This window comes from Conger conger, chromosome 14 (genome assembly GCF_963514075.1).
Source record: "Conger conger chromosome 14, fConCon1.1, whole genome shotgun sequence".
Classification (NCBI taxonomy): domain Eukaryota; kingdom Metazoa; phylum Chordata; class Actinopteri; order Anguilliformes; family Congridae; genus Conger; species Conger conger.
The window spans coordinates 28,978,457-28,997,056 of record NC_083773.1 but is presented as its reverse complement, the minus strand read 5'-3'; the positions used below and the strand labels follow the sequence as shown (position 1 = coordinate 28,997,056).

At 39.6% G+C, this 18,600-nt stretch overlaps 1 protein-coding gene across 1 annotated transcript; it reads right to left on the bottom strand.

Moving 5' to 3' along the window:
* Nucleotides 1-5,944: 5,944 nt before the first annotated feature.
* Nucleotides 5,945-7,781, bottom strand: LOC133109432 (thyrotropin-releasing hormone receptor-like). The gene is made up of 2 exons (XM_061218755.1): nt 6,984-7,781; nt 5,945-6,414 (listed from the first exon to the last, which is right to left on the bottom strand). The coding sequence occupies exons 1-2, from the start codon at nt 7,779-7,781 to the stop codon at nt 6,055-6,057; spliced, it is 1,158 nt and encodes a 385-aa protein (XP_061074739.1). The 3' UTR covers nt 5,945-6,054.
* Between the last annotated feature and the right edge of the window lie 10,819 nt (nt 7,782-18,600).

The window sequence follows — 18,600 nt, the reverse complement described above, 5'->3', positions numbered from 1 at the left end:
CACCACTTTCAAAACAAGTCAGACAAAAGCAGTTGGACATGCCACTTGGCACCTTTTCCCCACAGTTATTGATGGTTATTCACAGTATATGACTTTATATTAGGGACTAGTGTGCAAGTCTGATTGATTGATGTTTCAAAACAGCTGATGTCATAGTAGCACATTTTATTTAATTAGCATATTAATTTGGTGAAATTCTAAATTAAAGTTTTCTTACAGTCTCAAGTATTTGAAAATCACTGAATTCTTCAATATGTCCAGCTAGAAACTAACCAACCTAACTTTTATCTTATTTTTATATACCCTGTTTGCCCTTTCATGTGTAAAATATTAACTTACACAACTATTTGAATGCAAATGCTTGAATAGTGGAGCTAACAGCTCCATACCTCCCCAATACATAGGAGATATACACGTAATTCACTAAACACAGGAAATGTAAGATTTTCAGGGATGGCAGTTACAGTGCATCATTTCTACACACACAAATATACACTAATATTGGATGTGTTTTACAAACAGTGAATTGTACGTATATTGCAAGAGAGTGGCAGGTTTGATATTCAGGTGATGATTATCAGTATTGTGGTTTTCTTGAAAAGCGATAATGACATGCTGATTTTAAAATACAGTTAAGGAGGGAGTCTTCCACGTAACGGTACATTTAAGGATCATTTGTGAGTGCTTTGCTCCCTGAAAAAGCTCTATGTATGTATTTATAGAAAGGTAAAACATTGTTTGGATGTGAAGAGTGAATTGTAGAATTATATTTTGCACATAAATAGTTATTTCTATCTATCTCTGTCAGTCTGTCAGAGAGAGGTCACTTTGATGCAATTTTTATGCAACATTTAAAATTTGACACATTAGTTTGTTTGCCCACATGTTTTGTTTGTTTTCCCTGTTGCACTGATGTGACAAGTGTATCTGTGTTATTTCCGTGACTATCAAATTCACTGTGCAGCAAAACTCAAATTAAACAGTGCAGTAAATGTGTGCTCTTTTTTACACCTCTATACTTTCATGCACACTATAATATTGCATTTAATGCATATTGTGTGAATGTAATATTCAGTATGTCTTTTGTTTAACACAACATAATATACAAGGTTTTGCCTCAGGTTTGTGATATGGTAGAAGGAAATAGTGTTATTCCTTGGTCTTACTCCAGGTCTTATGAACTGCATTATGAAGGGAAAAGTACACAGACTGCACTACATTCTTGGTGCTGTCAGAGGAACATTGATTTATTTTTATTGCCACAATATCAAGTCGATACTAAAAGCAATGTGTGACCACTGTCATTGATGAACTCCAATTGATAACTGCCATCAAATAACTCTAAAACTGCTAATGTTACTGTATTGATATGGGTGTCATCACATTTACCCATGTAATTCTGACAGTAAAGCACAAGTACATTTTTGAACACATAAAAGAAAATTAACTCTGCAAAGTTTGAGGTTGTCAAACCACCTTCAAATATTTTTTTCCTAAAAGGTATTTGTTTACAGGTAGGTCTTGTCAAAGTGCAGTTTTGCAGATTGATATTTTGTCTGAATGCCATATGGATGAATATAAATTTATATTTTATAACAGTGTAGAACTTACCCCATTTATGTTTTGCATGATGCATATCCCTTTTTGCATCATGTTCTGTAGTATTTATGATGCAACCTGGCCATCAGGCAAAAATGATCTTAATTGCTTTTAAGATGGATTTGCAATGGTTTGTTTCATTATGAATTACAATAAATCATTGTAATTGTTGAACTTATACTGAGGTATAAATAAAAGGGAAATATTTTATGTTCTTTTGTGTTATTATTTTCAGAATTCTGTTTTATTTTATTTTGGCTCTGTCTGCCAGCACACTGGATTTGAAAAAAATCAATGAATATGAGATTTGTCAGTGCAGACGGTCAGATTTCATTTGAGGGCATTTACATATTGGGTGATCTGTACAGGAAATATAGTCCCCCCTTTTTTAGCTATACCAGTATAACCTCAGAGAGTTCACCACAAGATGAAAACCACTGGTAAGCCCCAAGAACAGAACAGCCAGGTTAGAGTTTGTTAAGAAGTATTTTAACAAAACTGTAAAATTCAGAAATAAACTCCTTTTAAGTTTTTAATTCTACGTGATGTAATCTAAGTGATGGAAAGAACAAAGTTTGAAGAATGACAGGAAGTGCTCATGATCCAAAGTGCCCCATCTCATCTATGAAACTCAAATTACTCAACTTTGGACCTTTTTTTTGGACCTTTTTTTTTTTTATTTTTTTTTAGCTTTTTGCACGTAGTAGTAATATAGACTATAGACTATAGTATTTAAATTTAAGTAATTGTTAATAACATTTCACAAATGCCTACATCATGTTTTGTTGTGCACAATAGTGGTGGCCATGGCAGGCATTTTGGATAATTTTCTGGCTTGCTGGGTACAATGCATCAGCATCTAGATGCCTCCAAAATATTTATGCAAAGCATACACTGAAGAAGCACAGAGAGGTCTCAGTTCTGCAGAAGGTAACATAATCCTGCATCAGCTGATTTTTTAGTTGCTGCTGCTATCTGGTTAGGATTCTAGGCTGGTGGCAGGTGGGAGAAAAGGAACAAAATGAACTATTATATCATTATTAAACGGTTCAAGAATATTAGGCTGCGGGAGAAACAAAATTTTGATATTAAAATTGAATTAAAATTGCTGAAAATCTGTTGGAATATCAATTCATTTAAAAAAGACAAAGTAATGTGCAGGTTCAAGCTTACAGCATACAGTCAGACTGGGGTCTAATAGAGCCCATTTATAAACAGTACTGTGAACCCCCAAAAATATATATGAATTTGATGCACAATTCGAGTGGTGCATAATGAGCACTTGATTAGCAGTCCACAGTCTACTACCCCTAGTATGAACACGGTATTCTATTCAAAATGTGAATAATAATGCAAGACTAATGGCCTTTTACCATGACAAATGACAGACAGGTGCATAATTTGTTGGTTGGAAACTATAGTCATACACCACAGTCACAGCAGTTCACCAAACCAGCCTTTTTAAAAATATGTCTACTTAAATGCCAAGTCAATTTATTTTCTAAATGTTAGAGGTTTCAAATGAGCCTGCAGATTTAAAATAGTTTTCCCTATTTATCAGTTTTATCAGAAATTTCACATTAAATGCCATTTGAGCAAAGATCCAGAATAAAATGACCCTTAGCACTGGCATTTGGCTAAAGCAATCTCTTGTTAGCCATCTCCAATTACCTTTGACTCTCCACCGATCTGATACGACAAAGCTATTTTTAAAACCTATGAGGTGAGCATGTAAGATCTCATAAATCATAAAGGCAATGCTTTTGACAGAGTATAGATTTTGCTTTTTGGATGTTTTGTCACGTTTGGAGGGCTCCTCTCTTTTGAATGACCTGAACCCTGTCATATGTTGGCCTTTAATTTGCTGATTTATTTATGAGACTCTCTCACAAATACAAAGGGTAAAATAAAAACAAAGAGAAATATAGCTGGAAGCAGCAATTCCCAGGGTCCAAGCAGCTTAAGCGACAGTTGGCAAAAAGAAATTGATGGCAGACGCCAATTTTACAAACTCAGGGAATTGTTTGATGCAGCAGAAATCTTTAGTGAATAAAAAAAATTGTGAGGAAAGACATCAACTGTCATTAGTTTCAAATCTCTAGGTCAAACAGTGTGGGAATTATGATTGTTTAATAATTGCAATTTCAACTGACTATTATAGCACTACTAAGTGCCCTATCACCACCAAATTTGGTAATTGGTTGTTGGGTCACACCCTCTAGCAATATGCAAAGTTTAATAAGAACCAGACAAGTGGTTAATAACTCAAGTGATAGATTAGTGATAGATTAGTAAATATAATACAAAATGGTGGCACAAACCCATAAAGCACATATCTATGTTCTTAGGAGTGCTTTTGTCATTGTTAGTTTAGAATATTTTGGAATCTGCATTATTTTAGAAGAATTTTTTAATATTATTTTTCCATATTTGAAGCCCTATAGCAGGCCTATGTGAGTAGATTGCACTTATACTGTATGGCTTCATATGGCTAGCTCTTGAGCTAGCTGTCAATGTACATACCAAGATTCATAACTATGTCAAACGGTATTGGAATTAATTATAAGCCATGCCTACAGCAAATTCATTGGATCATTATTCAGTCAAATGTTGACATAACCATGAGAAAAGTGATATCCATATAAATGATACCTCTGTGAGTGAAACTTCTATAAAATGTGTGAGCTGAGCCAACATAATAAGCTTTCTTTAACAGCCTGCTACAATAGTTGATTGTTGGGTTAATCAGCTCTTGCAAATGCATTTTCATTTTTCACAAAAAGACCATCGAACTCAGGAGTGACATATCAGGCTTATGCAGATCCACCCCCGGGTCTCCTGCTATTCATAATTTTGTTGTGCGCAGGTATAAACAGGACAGGGCACATAATAATTCATACAATGCCTTGGCAGGCAGCAGGCAGCTAGTAATTATAATTCACATTGGATTTGCTACACTTGGGGAATTTGTGAATAAAAATTGCATTTAAAGCTATGTGGTCAATTAAACATGTGAGTAATTGTGGCACAGTGTATAGTGTGGTGGCGTGTTATGCTGCTGATTACACTGCAATGCTAATTGCCATTTGTCCCCAGATCGTCCTCTGTGTTCTGAAATTCACATCATTTTTTTTTTTTGCCATAAAAATGTTTATATAGTACACAATTACGAAAACATGCTTGTATAAATTATTTCACTGATGCTCAGGTCTTATTTTGAGGGCCTTTTTATTTTCAAATAACCAATAAATAGATCATATATTTCATTACATTTCAATTAGCAAACACTCTTATCCAGAGTGAATTGGATAGATTACAGTGTTATATACAAGCCATTTACACAGCTGGGTATTTTACAGAAACAATTCCGGTTAAGTGCTTCGCTAAAAGGTACAATGGCAGCACCTCAAGTGGTGTGAGACACTGCCACCATACACCAAAGTAGCCCTTACCCCCTTGAATGTTTACACATTTCTTAATGGAAAACAGGTGGAAGCCACAGAGACCCCAAAACTTGATTTTCAATTCCTTAGCATTATTACTCCACATTGGTGTTGGTGGAATGTGATTCGGCGCCCGACTCCCAGCTTCTCTCATTCTATAATGTTATCTAAAATAAAGTGAATAAGATTGGCTTCTATGCTTTTCCTATTGTAATGTATTTATCTGCACAATGTAGCACAAAACTTCCAACAAATGATGTACAACTATACGTACGCGCAAAAACACTGCACAGTACATGCGTATAAGTATACAAAAATGGATAGGTATAATTGAGATTATAGTACAGCTACAGCCTTAATGAACTTGACAAATTCAGTATTCTCTTAAGTCTAAGTCTCCCCTTTTGTTTACCTATTTATTTTTCATAAATAAAGAAAGAAAACCGTTGTTTAGTTTAATTTTAAAAAATTAACTATAGCACCTCATAAATACAAGCTCTGGAAATGTTAAACACAATGAAATAGTGATTTCCTGTCCAAATGTTCACGTGTGTAAATGTGCTCTGAACGCAAAAATGCAAATAAGGTAAATGCAGATATAGGGTTCCTCAGTCACATCAGAAATAAGCCACACAAGAAATGAGTAACAAGCCCAATAGCACTGCATCATGTAGCACTGCATTAAAAGATTTATCATGCTGACTAATTTGAACTAGCTAAGATAGATTCTAAAATATATACATATTTTAGCATCATGCATGGTCATAGCAAAGCGACAGTTCATCAACATTAGGATGTACATAGGCACTGTTGACGACTGCTGTATTCTTCAAAATATTGCTAATTCAATTTGCATTTGCTATCAAAATGTAATGGGCAAAATAAGTTTTAACGTTGATTGATAAGAATTAGCTCCACAAATACATTAGCAGACCTAAGCCAATTATGAATGCCTAATGTCAACACTATTTTCATATCCATGTATTTCTGTAAAACGGGGGACAAGGAACCCTCAGGCGATGCTAAACATGGTGCTGACGTCCCGCTGTTCTCTGACATGGGCGTTAGCGCTCTCCTGGGAGCAGTCCTTCATGGCACTGTAGTACACGGGAACGTCGTGCCTGCTCACCTTCTCCGGCACCTGCCGCTGGCAGTGGCACAGTTTACGGAATGCAGCGCGGAACTTCTGCGACATGAGGTTGTAGATGATGGGGTTGATGGCGCTGTTGACGTAAATGCACATTCGACAGAAGAGCAGGAACCAGGTGTTGAGGTACGGAGGATCCATGAGGGAGTTGACCACTACTAGCATGCGGTAGGGCATCCAGAGCAGGGCGAACAGGACTACCACCACCGCTAACATTTTAGTGACCTGCAGGGAGGAAAGCCAACCGGGTTTCATCCTAACCTGAGGAACTGCCCCCAAATAAGAGCAGCCATCACCACCATCGCGCTTATTCTCATTAAATACACACCATCGTCCTTATCAATATTATCACAATCATCCACAATAGATATTATTGTCATCAGAAACCATCCTCATCTACATCATCACTAGCATTGTCATCTGACAATTTCACAGATCTCACTGTCAGATATCTACATCATCAGCTTCACACCTGCTTGAATCAAGCAGTTTTTTTCCCATGCAGTAACAATGCAGTGACAGTGGAGTGTATTAGCCCTGGCTGAACAGCTGGCAGCCTCAGTATATAGGCCGAAGTGCCGACATCAGTATGTTACCTTTGGCCGCATCACATATTCTCAAATATTCTTACATTCTCAACTTTATAAGCTCTAACAGCATAGTAAACATTCCATGTTAAATCGACTCTAATTTCATTATTGCAAATAACCGAAATTCTTAATGTAGGCTACTGTAACCCGCAATAACTTATCGTATGAAATCTTATTTTATTGGTTAAAAAATAGAGTACATACCTGTTTCCTTGAAGATACTACTCCTCTATTTGATTGACTGAACCCCATTTTTATGTTTTTTCGTCCTTGATGAACAGACAAATGACCAGCTCTGTCGTTGAGGTCGGAGGGCAGTGGGTTCATGAACAGAATCCTGGCGATTAGACCGTACAACACAGTGGCTAAAATAAGTGGTATTATATAAAACAAGGAAAAGTCCAAGAAGTAAATGGGCATATAGAGGTTTCTGGAGACACGATAGCCACACCTGACCACCACCCCATCCACATATACTGTCTCGCTGGTATTCACCAAAAATAACCACATAACGCAATACAGAGAAGTAAAAATCCAAACGCACGCGATTATCTTCTTTGCGCGGGACACGGTACAGATAAATTGCGCTTTAATTGAGTGACAAATGGCAATATATCGTTCAACGGTAAACGCAGTGATTGAGCAAGAGGAGACGTTGATGCCCAGATATTGTAGGTATGTGATGCAGAGGCATCCTGCGTAACCATACACCCATGAGGCGACAACTTCCGAGATATTGGGTAGACCTGCGGCCAACAGAACGATAAAGTCCGCAACAGCCAAGCTAACCAAGTAACAATTTGTTGGGGTGACCATATGTTTTGTCCGGAGCACAACTATTACTACCATGACGTTACCCGCGATGCCGACTCCACATATGACCAGCGCAAGCAGTATAGTAACAGCCTGTACCTCTAGAGAGTTCAGGGGCATCTTGGATAGGACTTCGCCTCCCCTTACAGTGGCATTGAATTCCATGGCAGCTGCAGAAGTGTTCTCCATCGTGAAAGTAATATATATGTACCTGTCATAGCCTAAACGGCTAAATGCAAACGAAACTACAGAAATCCGGAGAGAGCGCGCGCGCGTGTGTGTGTAAGAGAGAGAGTAAGAGAGAGATAGAGAGAGAGAGAGAGAGAGAGAGAGAGAGAGAGAGAGAGAGGGAGAGAGAGAAACACTAAACTGTTCACTTTTGTAAAATAGCCTACATAAAACACAAAACCATTAACAAGTAGGCTAAAAATGATATAGGCTAACGATAAGCTGGCGTCGTCAGAGAATAAATAAATTATGCGTTTCTGAACGTTATATTTTCATTACCCAGCTGTTTGCGGATTTTGATCCTTGTTTCGCACATGAGCCGCGATGTATGAAAAAGAAAAGAAAAAATAAAGGAGCGAGGATAAAATCAAGTAAAAAATAAAAAAAAAGACTGCAGTGAGATTTCCAAAGTTCAACAGGTGTGCCGTGCGCGTCTTTCAGAATCCTTCACCACCGTCCTCGAAGAGCACACACTTCGCATACCTAAAGAGTCCTTCAGTGACGCTTCAATTGTCAAATAGGCTACTTACTGTTCCTTTTGCTGCACGGCTCCCAGTTTAAAATAATTAAAAGTACGCATCGCGTTCCCTCCGCTATGCCCAATTTCACCCGAGGGAGGGATTTATAAGCACCTAAAGGGAGTGAAGATGAATTAAGTGGGATTCATGGATTATGTATGAAGCACTGGTATTTTCAGACTTCTATTCGAAAGGGGTTATTATCTACCGAAATAGTTTTTAAATGTCAACCTATAAGGGTACCCTATCATTGCATGTACCTGATTTTTTTTTTGTGGTTCATTAGAAATGGCTGCAGTTTAAGCATACGTTTTCTTCCACTTCACATTTACTAATATTCAGCTTGAGAAATTAACTGACCAGATGACAATAATATCTGGCCAATTACGTTTAGAGGACCAATCTTGAACAATTGGATGAACATAGTGAAAATCTTAATATAGATAATTTTTATTCTGTTAATATCCACTGAGCTGAAAGAACTCATTGTCATGAAATATGGGCCATGGACCTCATACCCAGTACTGGGTCTCATATGAAATATTTCAGCATGATAATGAACTATGACTGCAAAGAACACCTGGCTAATTATTTAATTTGAATTAAAAAATAATGTAATTACCTCCTTCTGGTTTGACTATAGATACGTATTGTCCATAGGTTCAGTATTATTTATCCAGAATTAGTCTGATAGAGCAGTCTTTGTAGTGGTTCTGGAGAGTTCTGTCCTTTTCACTACCTTTTCCAGATTTTACATATCAGGTATGCTCAGTTATTTTTGAGTTTTTGGTGAAAACCTCTGTCAATGAAATGTCTGAGTATGTTAATTAGTGACGCATAATAGTGATAAATTATTCAGTGCTATTTCAGTGCTATTTATGGTTTTTTTAGTTGCCATCTGGGCTGTAATTCAGAACTGAGATACAGAAGTACAACACTGACAGTGTACACAAATAAACTGAACACACACACTAACTTGAAACTGCTCACATAACATATTTTAGAAAAATTTATATTTTGTATAAATGCATATACTAAATACCTTACATCCATAAAATATGTTGGTCATATACTTCACACCTACAAGTAAAACATCCATGACATACACATTGATGCAATGAAATTATTTTGGAAGCAATTAAACTTTTAGACCACATTTTTCAAACAATATGAACACCAGCGTTTGATGTGGTGGCTCAAAACACCAAACAATGAGTCACTACATATTATTATTATCATTATTATAATGATTCAAATTTTTTGATTATTATGATTATGATTATTATTATGATTAAGATTATTATTATTATCATCATCATTATAATTATCATCTAACTATCGAACTACTGACAAGGTATGTACCAGCATTTCAGAGTACATACCACAACTTCAGGGTAATGATTTGTAATGTATTCTTGAAAGGACTGAAGCACCTGGTGTTCATATGGCATGGGAACTAGTTATTTGCCATGCTGTAAGTTGTATCCCTAAATAAAGAGGTTCTAAGAGTCTGTAAATCTTTACACTTTTCTCTAACTTTCCATCACCAGCAATATCGTGGGACCAGTCAAATCTGATTGGGGTCTCACAGCACTGAAGGGCGACAGCAGGAGCCCTAGTATGGTCTTTGCGTGAACAATGAAGGCTCAGGACTGCAGGTTGAGCATGTACTCTCTCTCCTCACAGCACTGAAAGACAGTATGGTCTTTGCGTGAACAGTGAAGGCTCAGGAGTGTAGGTTGAGTGTGTATTCTCTCTCCTCACAGCACTGAAAGACAGTATGGTCTTTGCATGAACAATGAAGGCTCAGGACTGCAGGTTGAGTGTGTATTCTCTCTCCTCACAGCACTGAAAGACAGTATTGTCTTTGCATGAACAGTGAAGGCTCAGGACTGCAGGTTGAGTGTGTACTCTCTCTCCTCTGGCTCGGTCTGTGCGCTGTGCTCCACCAGGCAGCGGAAGACGGAGCCCTGGTCTTCCCCTGTGGGTGTGAGCTGGAGGAAGCTCCACAGGGAGTAGAGGCCGTTGACATCGAACGCAGGGGGGGAGAGGAAGACTCCGGTGTGCACCTGCTGGCTGTTCCTGTACCAGGTGACGGAGACGTGCTCAGGGCAGAAGTCGCTGAGGTACAGGCTAAGTGTACATTTCTCACCCACCTTCGGGTGAGGCGGGTCGCAGTTGATGAACATTACACTTGGAGGAGTGCCTGACAGAGACAAAGGGAAAAAGGTCTGAGAGTATAAACACAACTCTGCACTAAGGCAAGCAGGTCTTTGTGTTTGGAATTTATGTGCTAGTTTTCTGGATGGAGTCACTGGCCTGAACTTTGTGTATGTGAAAAGTCAACAAATGTTAGTGCAAGTGGGAGACCTGGCCCAATCAGGTCTGGCATTTTAACGACACAAGCGCACACTGCAAAACACCCCATGAGCAGGGCCAGACTAGGAGCAAAATTCAGCAGTTTTCACCTTGACCGACTGGGACCAGCTTATATCAACAGTAGTATGACCATATGAGAAGGGAACAAAATCCAGACAACCACCTGATTGGAGATTGTAATCACGGAGTGGGAGGGGGGGATCACGTGATAGCATTGGAGATTGTAATCACGGAGTAGGAGGGGGGATCACGTGATAGCATTGGAGATTGTAATCACGGAGTAGGAGGGGGGATCACGTGATAGCATTGGAGATTGTAATCACAGAGTGGGAGGGGGGATTGCAGCTGAAAAGGGGCCCAGCAGCCCATCAGGAGACTGGCCATCTGGTGACCGTGCCCATAAGTAGGCACGGCAGAAGGTGAAACAAATGCGTGCCTGTCCAATTTCCAAAATCCATTTAAATGGTTACCTCACTTATTTTCTATGTTGATTCATTGCAATCTGTTCCTCTCCATTCCCAAGTATGACTGACTTTCCCGCTATAGGGTTTTAAATAATTTAGCTTAGAGAATATATTATGCTAAAAAGTAAAATGCTCAATACCATAAATTCAATACATGTCATGACTAAATATAGTGTATATGGCTTCAAAGATGCATGAGAAATGGCTGTTTAATGTGTATGTATTGCACATGTGAGTAAGAAACATGGCCAATTTACGCAGACAAAAATAAATTACATTGTCATAATAGAGGTGTTAGTTTTATGTTAGTGTGTTAGTATATGAAAAACGTATGGTCTGGGTGTATACAACATTACATGTAAGTACTGAAATAGCAATTTGCTAATTAAGTACAAAGTAAAAAGTAAAAGAAAAATGAATAGATGTGAAATGATGGAGTTTTCTCCTCCTCACCTTCTATGTTGATGTGATAGGTGACATCCTCATACCCGGGCTCGTGGAAGCTGTCGTGATACACACGGCAGGTAAAGATGGTATTGTTGTGCTCTTTGGCCACCACCAGCTGGGTTTTTCCCCAGACACTGTGCTTGTTGTCTGTGTCGGGGAAGGGCCCAAACTGATTAACATTCCCAACCTGCTCTCCTTGCCTTGACCACTCCAGGTGAATATCCTTTGGGTAAAACTTCTCAACGCGGCAACACAAAACCAGCAACTTCCCAACTTCGGGAATATGAGGCAGGCTTGAGATTTGAAGAACGGATGGGCGTGCTAAGATGTTACAAAAGAAGCAAATTAAACGACAGTAGCATGTACATTTTTGGAAAATAACAAATGGCTAACAGTTCATCAACTCAGTCAGCCTGCATTCAACATTAGTCCTTTTTGATTGAAATGTAATTTTTTTCCCCATCTCAAATGCAGCAGTCACCAAAACTCAAAGTGTTTGTGAAGAAAATGACTCTCTCATTCATTATACAGACCTTTAAGTGTTTAGGTTGTGGACTTGAAAAAAATAAAATTTGTTTACACGAAAAAAAAGTTATGCGCTAACCTTTGATGTTCACGGTGGTCTCTCTCCTTATCGATTTGCCACTGTAACGCACAATGCATTGATATTTTGTATTGTCCTCGTAGGCGGTCAGCTGGATGGGAAGTGTGGATGTGAGATGCATGTTGTCAGTGTCTAACACAGCTTTGTCACTCAGGTCTAACCACCCATTTAAAGGGGAAGCCTCTGAGAAGCTTTTCCAGGTCCCTGCTGTCTCACTGTCCAACTCAGGACTCAGTCTCAGCCAGATAACTTTGATGTCTTTAGGCCTGTAACTTGTGATATTGCACTTTAACTCCGTTGGCACTCTTGCAAATATTAATGAGGGTTTGATGATCTCTGACACACTTGGAACTGGGGAGAGAAAACAGAAAACAATAATCATTAATTGAATAATCATTTTCATTATCATTTTGATTTATAGATCTGGGTGAGCATCATCTTTCCCACTAGGGCAGTGCATTTTAACATGACAAGTCATTCAAATTCTTTGTTGTGTTCAGAAACAGGTGTGATCATGGTTGCTGAGGATTGAGAAATAAGATTATATGTGGAATGTTAGCTGTCTCACAAGCAGGGGCACTGGCAGGGTGTTTAGGCCCCATGGTAATACCTCTCATTTGGCCCCACCACTCAAGGCCACCCCATCCCTGAACAAGTACTGCACACCTGTCAGTCAGCACCCTCAGAATCATACTTGGATCTCCAACAATACTACAGTAATATCTCTCAGACTTTCCTCCGTATTAAAATTGACAAATACTGTAAAAATGTGTGGACGGAGCTATATATCCACAAGCAAACCTAATGGAATGGAATGGAGATTAAACATACCTCTCTGAAAATATCCACAGTAAATAAATATTGATCCCACTACAAGCAAAACCAGAGAAATACTGGTGATCGTGGTGCCAGCTATCAGTGGTGTGATGTCATATGGGCCTGGAAAAAAATGATAACATATTTTAAAGATATAAAAAGTCAGTTGTGAAACACATTGGGAAGTAAATCCATATATATGATTTGTCTGTCAGTACCTGTGATAGCTAGCCAATTTTATTGGATGGTACAGGTATTGATGTGCAAACTTGTTGTCAAATGGTACTATTTTGTTACACTACAAATTGTTGTTTGTTAGGTTAAACTTATTGATTGTAAATTGACTTTCTTCTTGGTGATACCACATTTTTGTATTTCTGAATTTGATATTCTAATCTACTGTATGTTAACAGAGTAACAGCATCTGGTAAGATATTGTAGTGTAGTGCAAATGGTCTCACTTGTAAAAAATAATATCATGTAATATGACTGAGTAAAACAGATTGATGATGATGACAGGTTTGTTACAGTGAATCCCTTTACCTTGAACTCTCAGTGTGAGGCTTCTGTTGTGAGGCTGAGGGTACGCCCTGTGCTTAATCATACACACATACTTGGCACCATTATTCACCATTGCGTTAGCCACCACAGTGATGCGGCTGGAGACACTGAAGGTGCGATTGCCAACATCCTCTGTTTCGGCTGTACAGACACCGCGAGAGATGGGAGCCATCTCGTGGCTGGAGCTGCTGCCAATGAGCCAGACCACGGAGATCTGGCGCGGGTAGAACCTGCTTATCTTACAGAGGAGAGTCTTCTCCTCCCCCTCTGTCACAGTGAGCTCACCTGGAAGCTCCACGGTCGGCCTCACTGTTGGGAAACCGCAAATGCATGCACACCTGTTTAGAATGACTACATTTTGTCAGTGAAAATGTAAGGTCTAATCTTGCCATCTAAAAAAAACCATAAACAAATGAATTTATTTTATGTCAAAAATACAATTGATCTAATAAATGTGCAAGAATACACAACTGTGTAAAAAGAATGATCTATTCACCTAATATTGTGAGCTACTAGTGCTATTGTACCACCTAATTAATTGTTATTCTTCTGCTTCTTCAGCTGTTATTGTTGTCGTTATTATTATGACTATTAATAATAATAATAATAATAATAATAATAATAAATTGTCACCTGTTACATGTTGTGCCTACAAAGGTACAAACTTTACCCTCCAATGGCTGATGACTTTTGTAATTACTGGACAAGTTATCATTGTTGTCGTACTGATACAGCAAGACCTACTCATACAGTGCATCCGGAAAGTATTCACAGCGCTTCACTTTTCCAACATTTTGTTATGTTACAGCCTTATTCCAAAATGGAATAAATTCAACACCCCATACTGACAACATGAAATAAGTTTATTTGAAATTTTTGCTAATTTATTAAAAATAAAAAACGAAGAAATCACATGTATTCACAGCCTTTGCCATGAAGCTCAAAATTGAGCTCAGGTGCATCCTGTTTCCACTGATCAACCTTGAGATGTTTCTACAGCTTAATTGGAGTCCACCTGTGGTAAATTCAGTTGATTGGACATGATTTGTAAAGGCACACACCTGTCTATATAAGGTCCCACAGTTGACAGTGCATGTCAGAGCACAAACCAAGCATGAAGTCAAAGGAATTGTCTTTAGCCCTCCGAGACAGGAGTGGCTCGAGGCACAAATCTGGGGAAGGGTACAGAAAAATTTCTGCTGCTTTGAAGGTCCCAATGAGCACAGTGGCCGCCATCATCAGTAAATGGAAGAAGTTCGGAATCAACAAGACTCTTCCTAGAGCTGGCCGCCCGTCTATACTGAGCAATCGGGGGAGAAGGGCCTTAGTCAGGGAGGTGACCAAGAACCTGATGGTCACTCTGTCAGAGCTCCAGCGTTCCTCTGTGGAGAGAGGAGAACCTTCCAGAAGGACAACCATCACAGCAGCAATCCACCAATCAGGCCTGTTTGGTAGAGTAGCCAGACGGAAGCCACTCCTTAGTAAAAGGCACATGGCAGCCCGCCTGGAGTTTGCCAAAAGGCACCTGAAGGACTCTCAGACCATGAGAAACAAAATTCTCTGGTCTGATGAGACAAAGATTGAACCCTTTGGCGTGAATGCCAGGTGTCATGTTTGGAGGAAACCAGGCACCGCTCATCACCTGGCCAATACCATCCCTACAGTGAAGCATGGTGGTGGCAGCATCATGCTGCAGGGATGTTTTTCGGTGGCAGGAACTGGGAGACTAGTCAGGATTGAGAGAAAGATGAATGCAGCAATGTATAGAGACATCCTGGATGAAAACCTGCTCCAGAGCGCTCTTGACCTCAGACTGGGGCGACGGTTCATCTTTCAGCGGGACAACGACCCTAAGCACACAGCCAAGATATCAAAGGAGTGGCTTCAGGACAACTCTGTGAATGTCCTTGAGTGGTCCAGCCAGAGCCCAGACTTGAATCCGATTGAACATCTTTGGAGAGATCTGAAAATGGCTGTGCACCGACGCTCCCCATCCAACCTGATGGAGCTTGAGAGGTGCTGCAAAGAGGAATCGGCGAAACTGCCCAAAGATAGGTGTGCCAAGCTTGAGGCTGTAATTGCTGCCAAAGGTGCATCAACAAAGTATTGAGCAAAGGCTGTGAATACTTATGTACATGTGATTTCTTAGTTTTTTATTTTAAATAAATTTGCAAAAATCTCAACTTATTTCATGTTGTCATTATGGGGTGTTGTGTGTAGAATTATGAGGAAAATGAATTTATTCCATTTTGGAATAAGGCTGTAAAAACAAAATGTGGGAAAAGTGAAGCGCTGTGAATACTTTCCGGATGCACTGTAAGTGGCATCAAGAAAGTGATTCCATAAGAAATTTGGATGGTTAATGCTTGGCTCAAAATATAAAATAATAATAAACCTATAATACATTTTCCCAGACTTTTGAAGAACAGGGTCTTCGATATTTAACCATGTTCCATGACTTTTCAGGATGAAACTAGGACAATGTAAGTAAAATTGTATCTTTTTGACAATGTGTAAAACTAAACGACTCCATGAGATTACCTGATACATCCAGCCTGACTCGTCCTTCATACGCAGTGGGTGTTATAAAGAATACGCAGATGTAGACTCCTTCATCGGCTAAGGTCACATTCGCTAAATGCAAAGATGGATCACCTTGCTCCCGCCCATTCACGCTGGCTCCAATCCGATTCTTCCCAGTCTCAAGTGAATTAAACACAGTCAGTTCCTGACCAGCCGAGTCCAACCTCTTCCATTCAACATCAATTCTTTCCTGCCTCTTGCCTTCAGCTGTAGATTTACAGTTCAAAACCACACTATCACCGGTTAAGCAATGCTCTGAATACAAGTTGTCCAATGAACCTGAAACATACAATATATAGACAGTATGTAAACAGTATAAACTGTACATGCAAATATTCAAATTAACACTGACAGTCTGCAGTTTAATCTCATAATCATTATTTTAAATCCAACGTGCTGGAATTGTGTCACTGTCCCAATAAATTTGCATTTAACTGTATATCTTCTCTTTGACTAGTTTCTGGTGACAATGTCTGATGCCTTGTATGGTAAAGTACAAAACGTTTTTTTTCTGTTTAAAGTTATATGGCCAATTAAGTGTACATCTTCACTTAAATTTTTTTACAATTATTTTAGTCCTCTTGGGTCATGGATTCTGATTTAGTTACAGTGGTGTTCAAATAAATAGCAGTGCATTAAAAAGTGAATAAAGTGCAACTTTTTTTTTAATAGCTCTTAGTTCCATATTTCAAATGTAGTGGAAACATTACACATTCAATTCCAAATCTAAGCATTAACAAATTTGATCAAGTCTGTGTTATTCTTTTACAGGAAGTAAAGAACAGGAATATTAATCTGTTCCAAAAAAAAATGACAGTGTCAACATTTTTCTCTTCAAACTCAAACATTACAGTGTAAACTGAAGACATTTTTCAAGATTTAACTTCACTTTAAATTACTGAACGAATATTTAGTTGAATAACCATTGTTCTTGATAACTGCTGCGCATCTGTGTTGCATCGAGTCAACCAACTTCTGGCACCTAGAAACAGGTATTTCAGCCCAGGATGAACGAACTACATTCCAGTTCCTGTGAATTTTTGGGTTTTGCTTCAGAAACTGCATTTTTAATGTCACCCCACAAGTTTTAAATGGGGTTGAGGTTGGTGGATTGAGCTGGCCACTCCATTACCTCAATCCTTTTAGTCTGGAACCAATATGTTCCTTGCTTATTCGTGTGTTTGGGGTCGTTGTCTTGTTGAAACACCCATTTCAAGGGCATTTCCTCTTCGGCTTACGGCAACGGCTTCAAGTACATTACATTACATTATTGGCATTTGGCAGACGCTCTTATCCAGAGCGACGTACAACAAAGTGCATACCCATAACCAGGGATAAGTTCGCTGAAAGACCCTAGAGGTAAGTACAATTTCAACTGCTACCTGTACAACAAAGATAAGGACAAGGGCCAATTTTTTTTTTTTATTTTTTTTTTTTTTGAACAAACAAACAAACAGAGCAAAAGTCACCAAAGTTAACTATCCAAACACTGCTTACCTAGCCAACTAAAATACTGATACACAAGTCACAGAGACAACAATTAAGGTTCACAGGGAGGTAGGGAGGGATGGGGAGAGGTGCTGTTTGAAGAGGTGTGTCTTCAGCTTGCGCTTGAAGGTGGGGAGGGATTCTATAGTTCTGACCTCAACGGGGAGTTCGTTCCACCACCGTGGAGCCAGAACAGACAGTAGTCGTGAGCGTGAGGTGGAGGTTCTGAGAGGGGGAGGTGCCAAGCGGCCTGTGGAGGCTGAACGAAGAGGTCTGGCAGGGGTGTAGGGTCTGATGATTTTTTGCAGATAAGCTGGGGAAGACCCTTTAACTGCTTGGAAGGCTAGCACCAATGTTTTGAATTTGATGCGAGCCATGACAGGCAGCCAGTGGAGGGAAGTAAGCAGGGGGGTGACGTGTGAGTATTTGGGAAGGTTGAAGACCAGACGAGCTGCTGCATTCTGGATGAGTTGGAGGGGTCTGATGGTAGACGCTGGGAGGCCAGCCAAGAGGGAATTGCAGTAGTCCAGGCGGGACAGAACCATCGCTTGGACCAGGAGCTGGGTCGAGTAGGGGGTGAGAAAGGGGCGGATTCTCCGTATGTTGTATAGGAAGAACCTGCAAGACCGGGTCACCGCCGCAATGTTCTCGGAAAGGGACAGTCTGCTGTCCATCACCACGCCGAGGTTCCTTGCACTGGGTGACGGCGTGAGTGTGGTATCCCCGAGGGAAATGGAGAGATCCAGATGGGGAGAGGCATTAGCAGGGATGAATATCATTTCAGTTTTACCTGAGTTGAGCTTTAGATGGTGGTTGTCCATCCAGCTCTGGATGTCCCTCAGGCAAGCGGAGATACGGGCTGAAACCTGCGTATCAGACGGCGGGAACGAGACGAAGAGTTGGGTATCGTCCGCATAGCA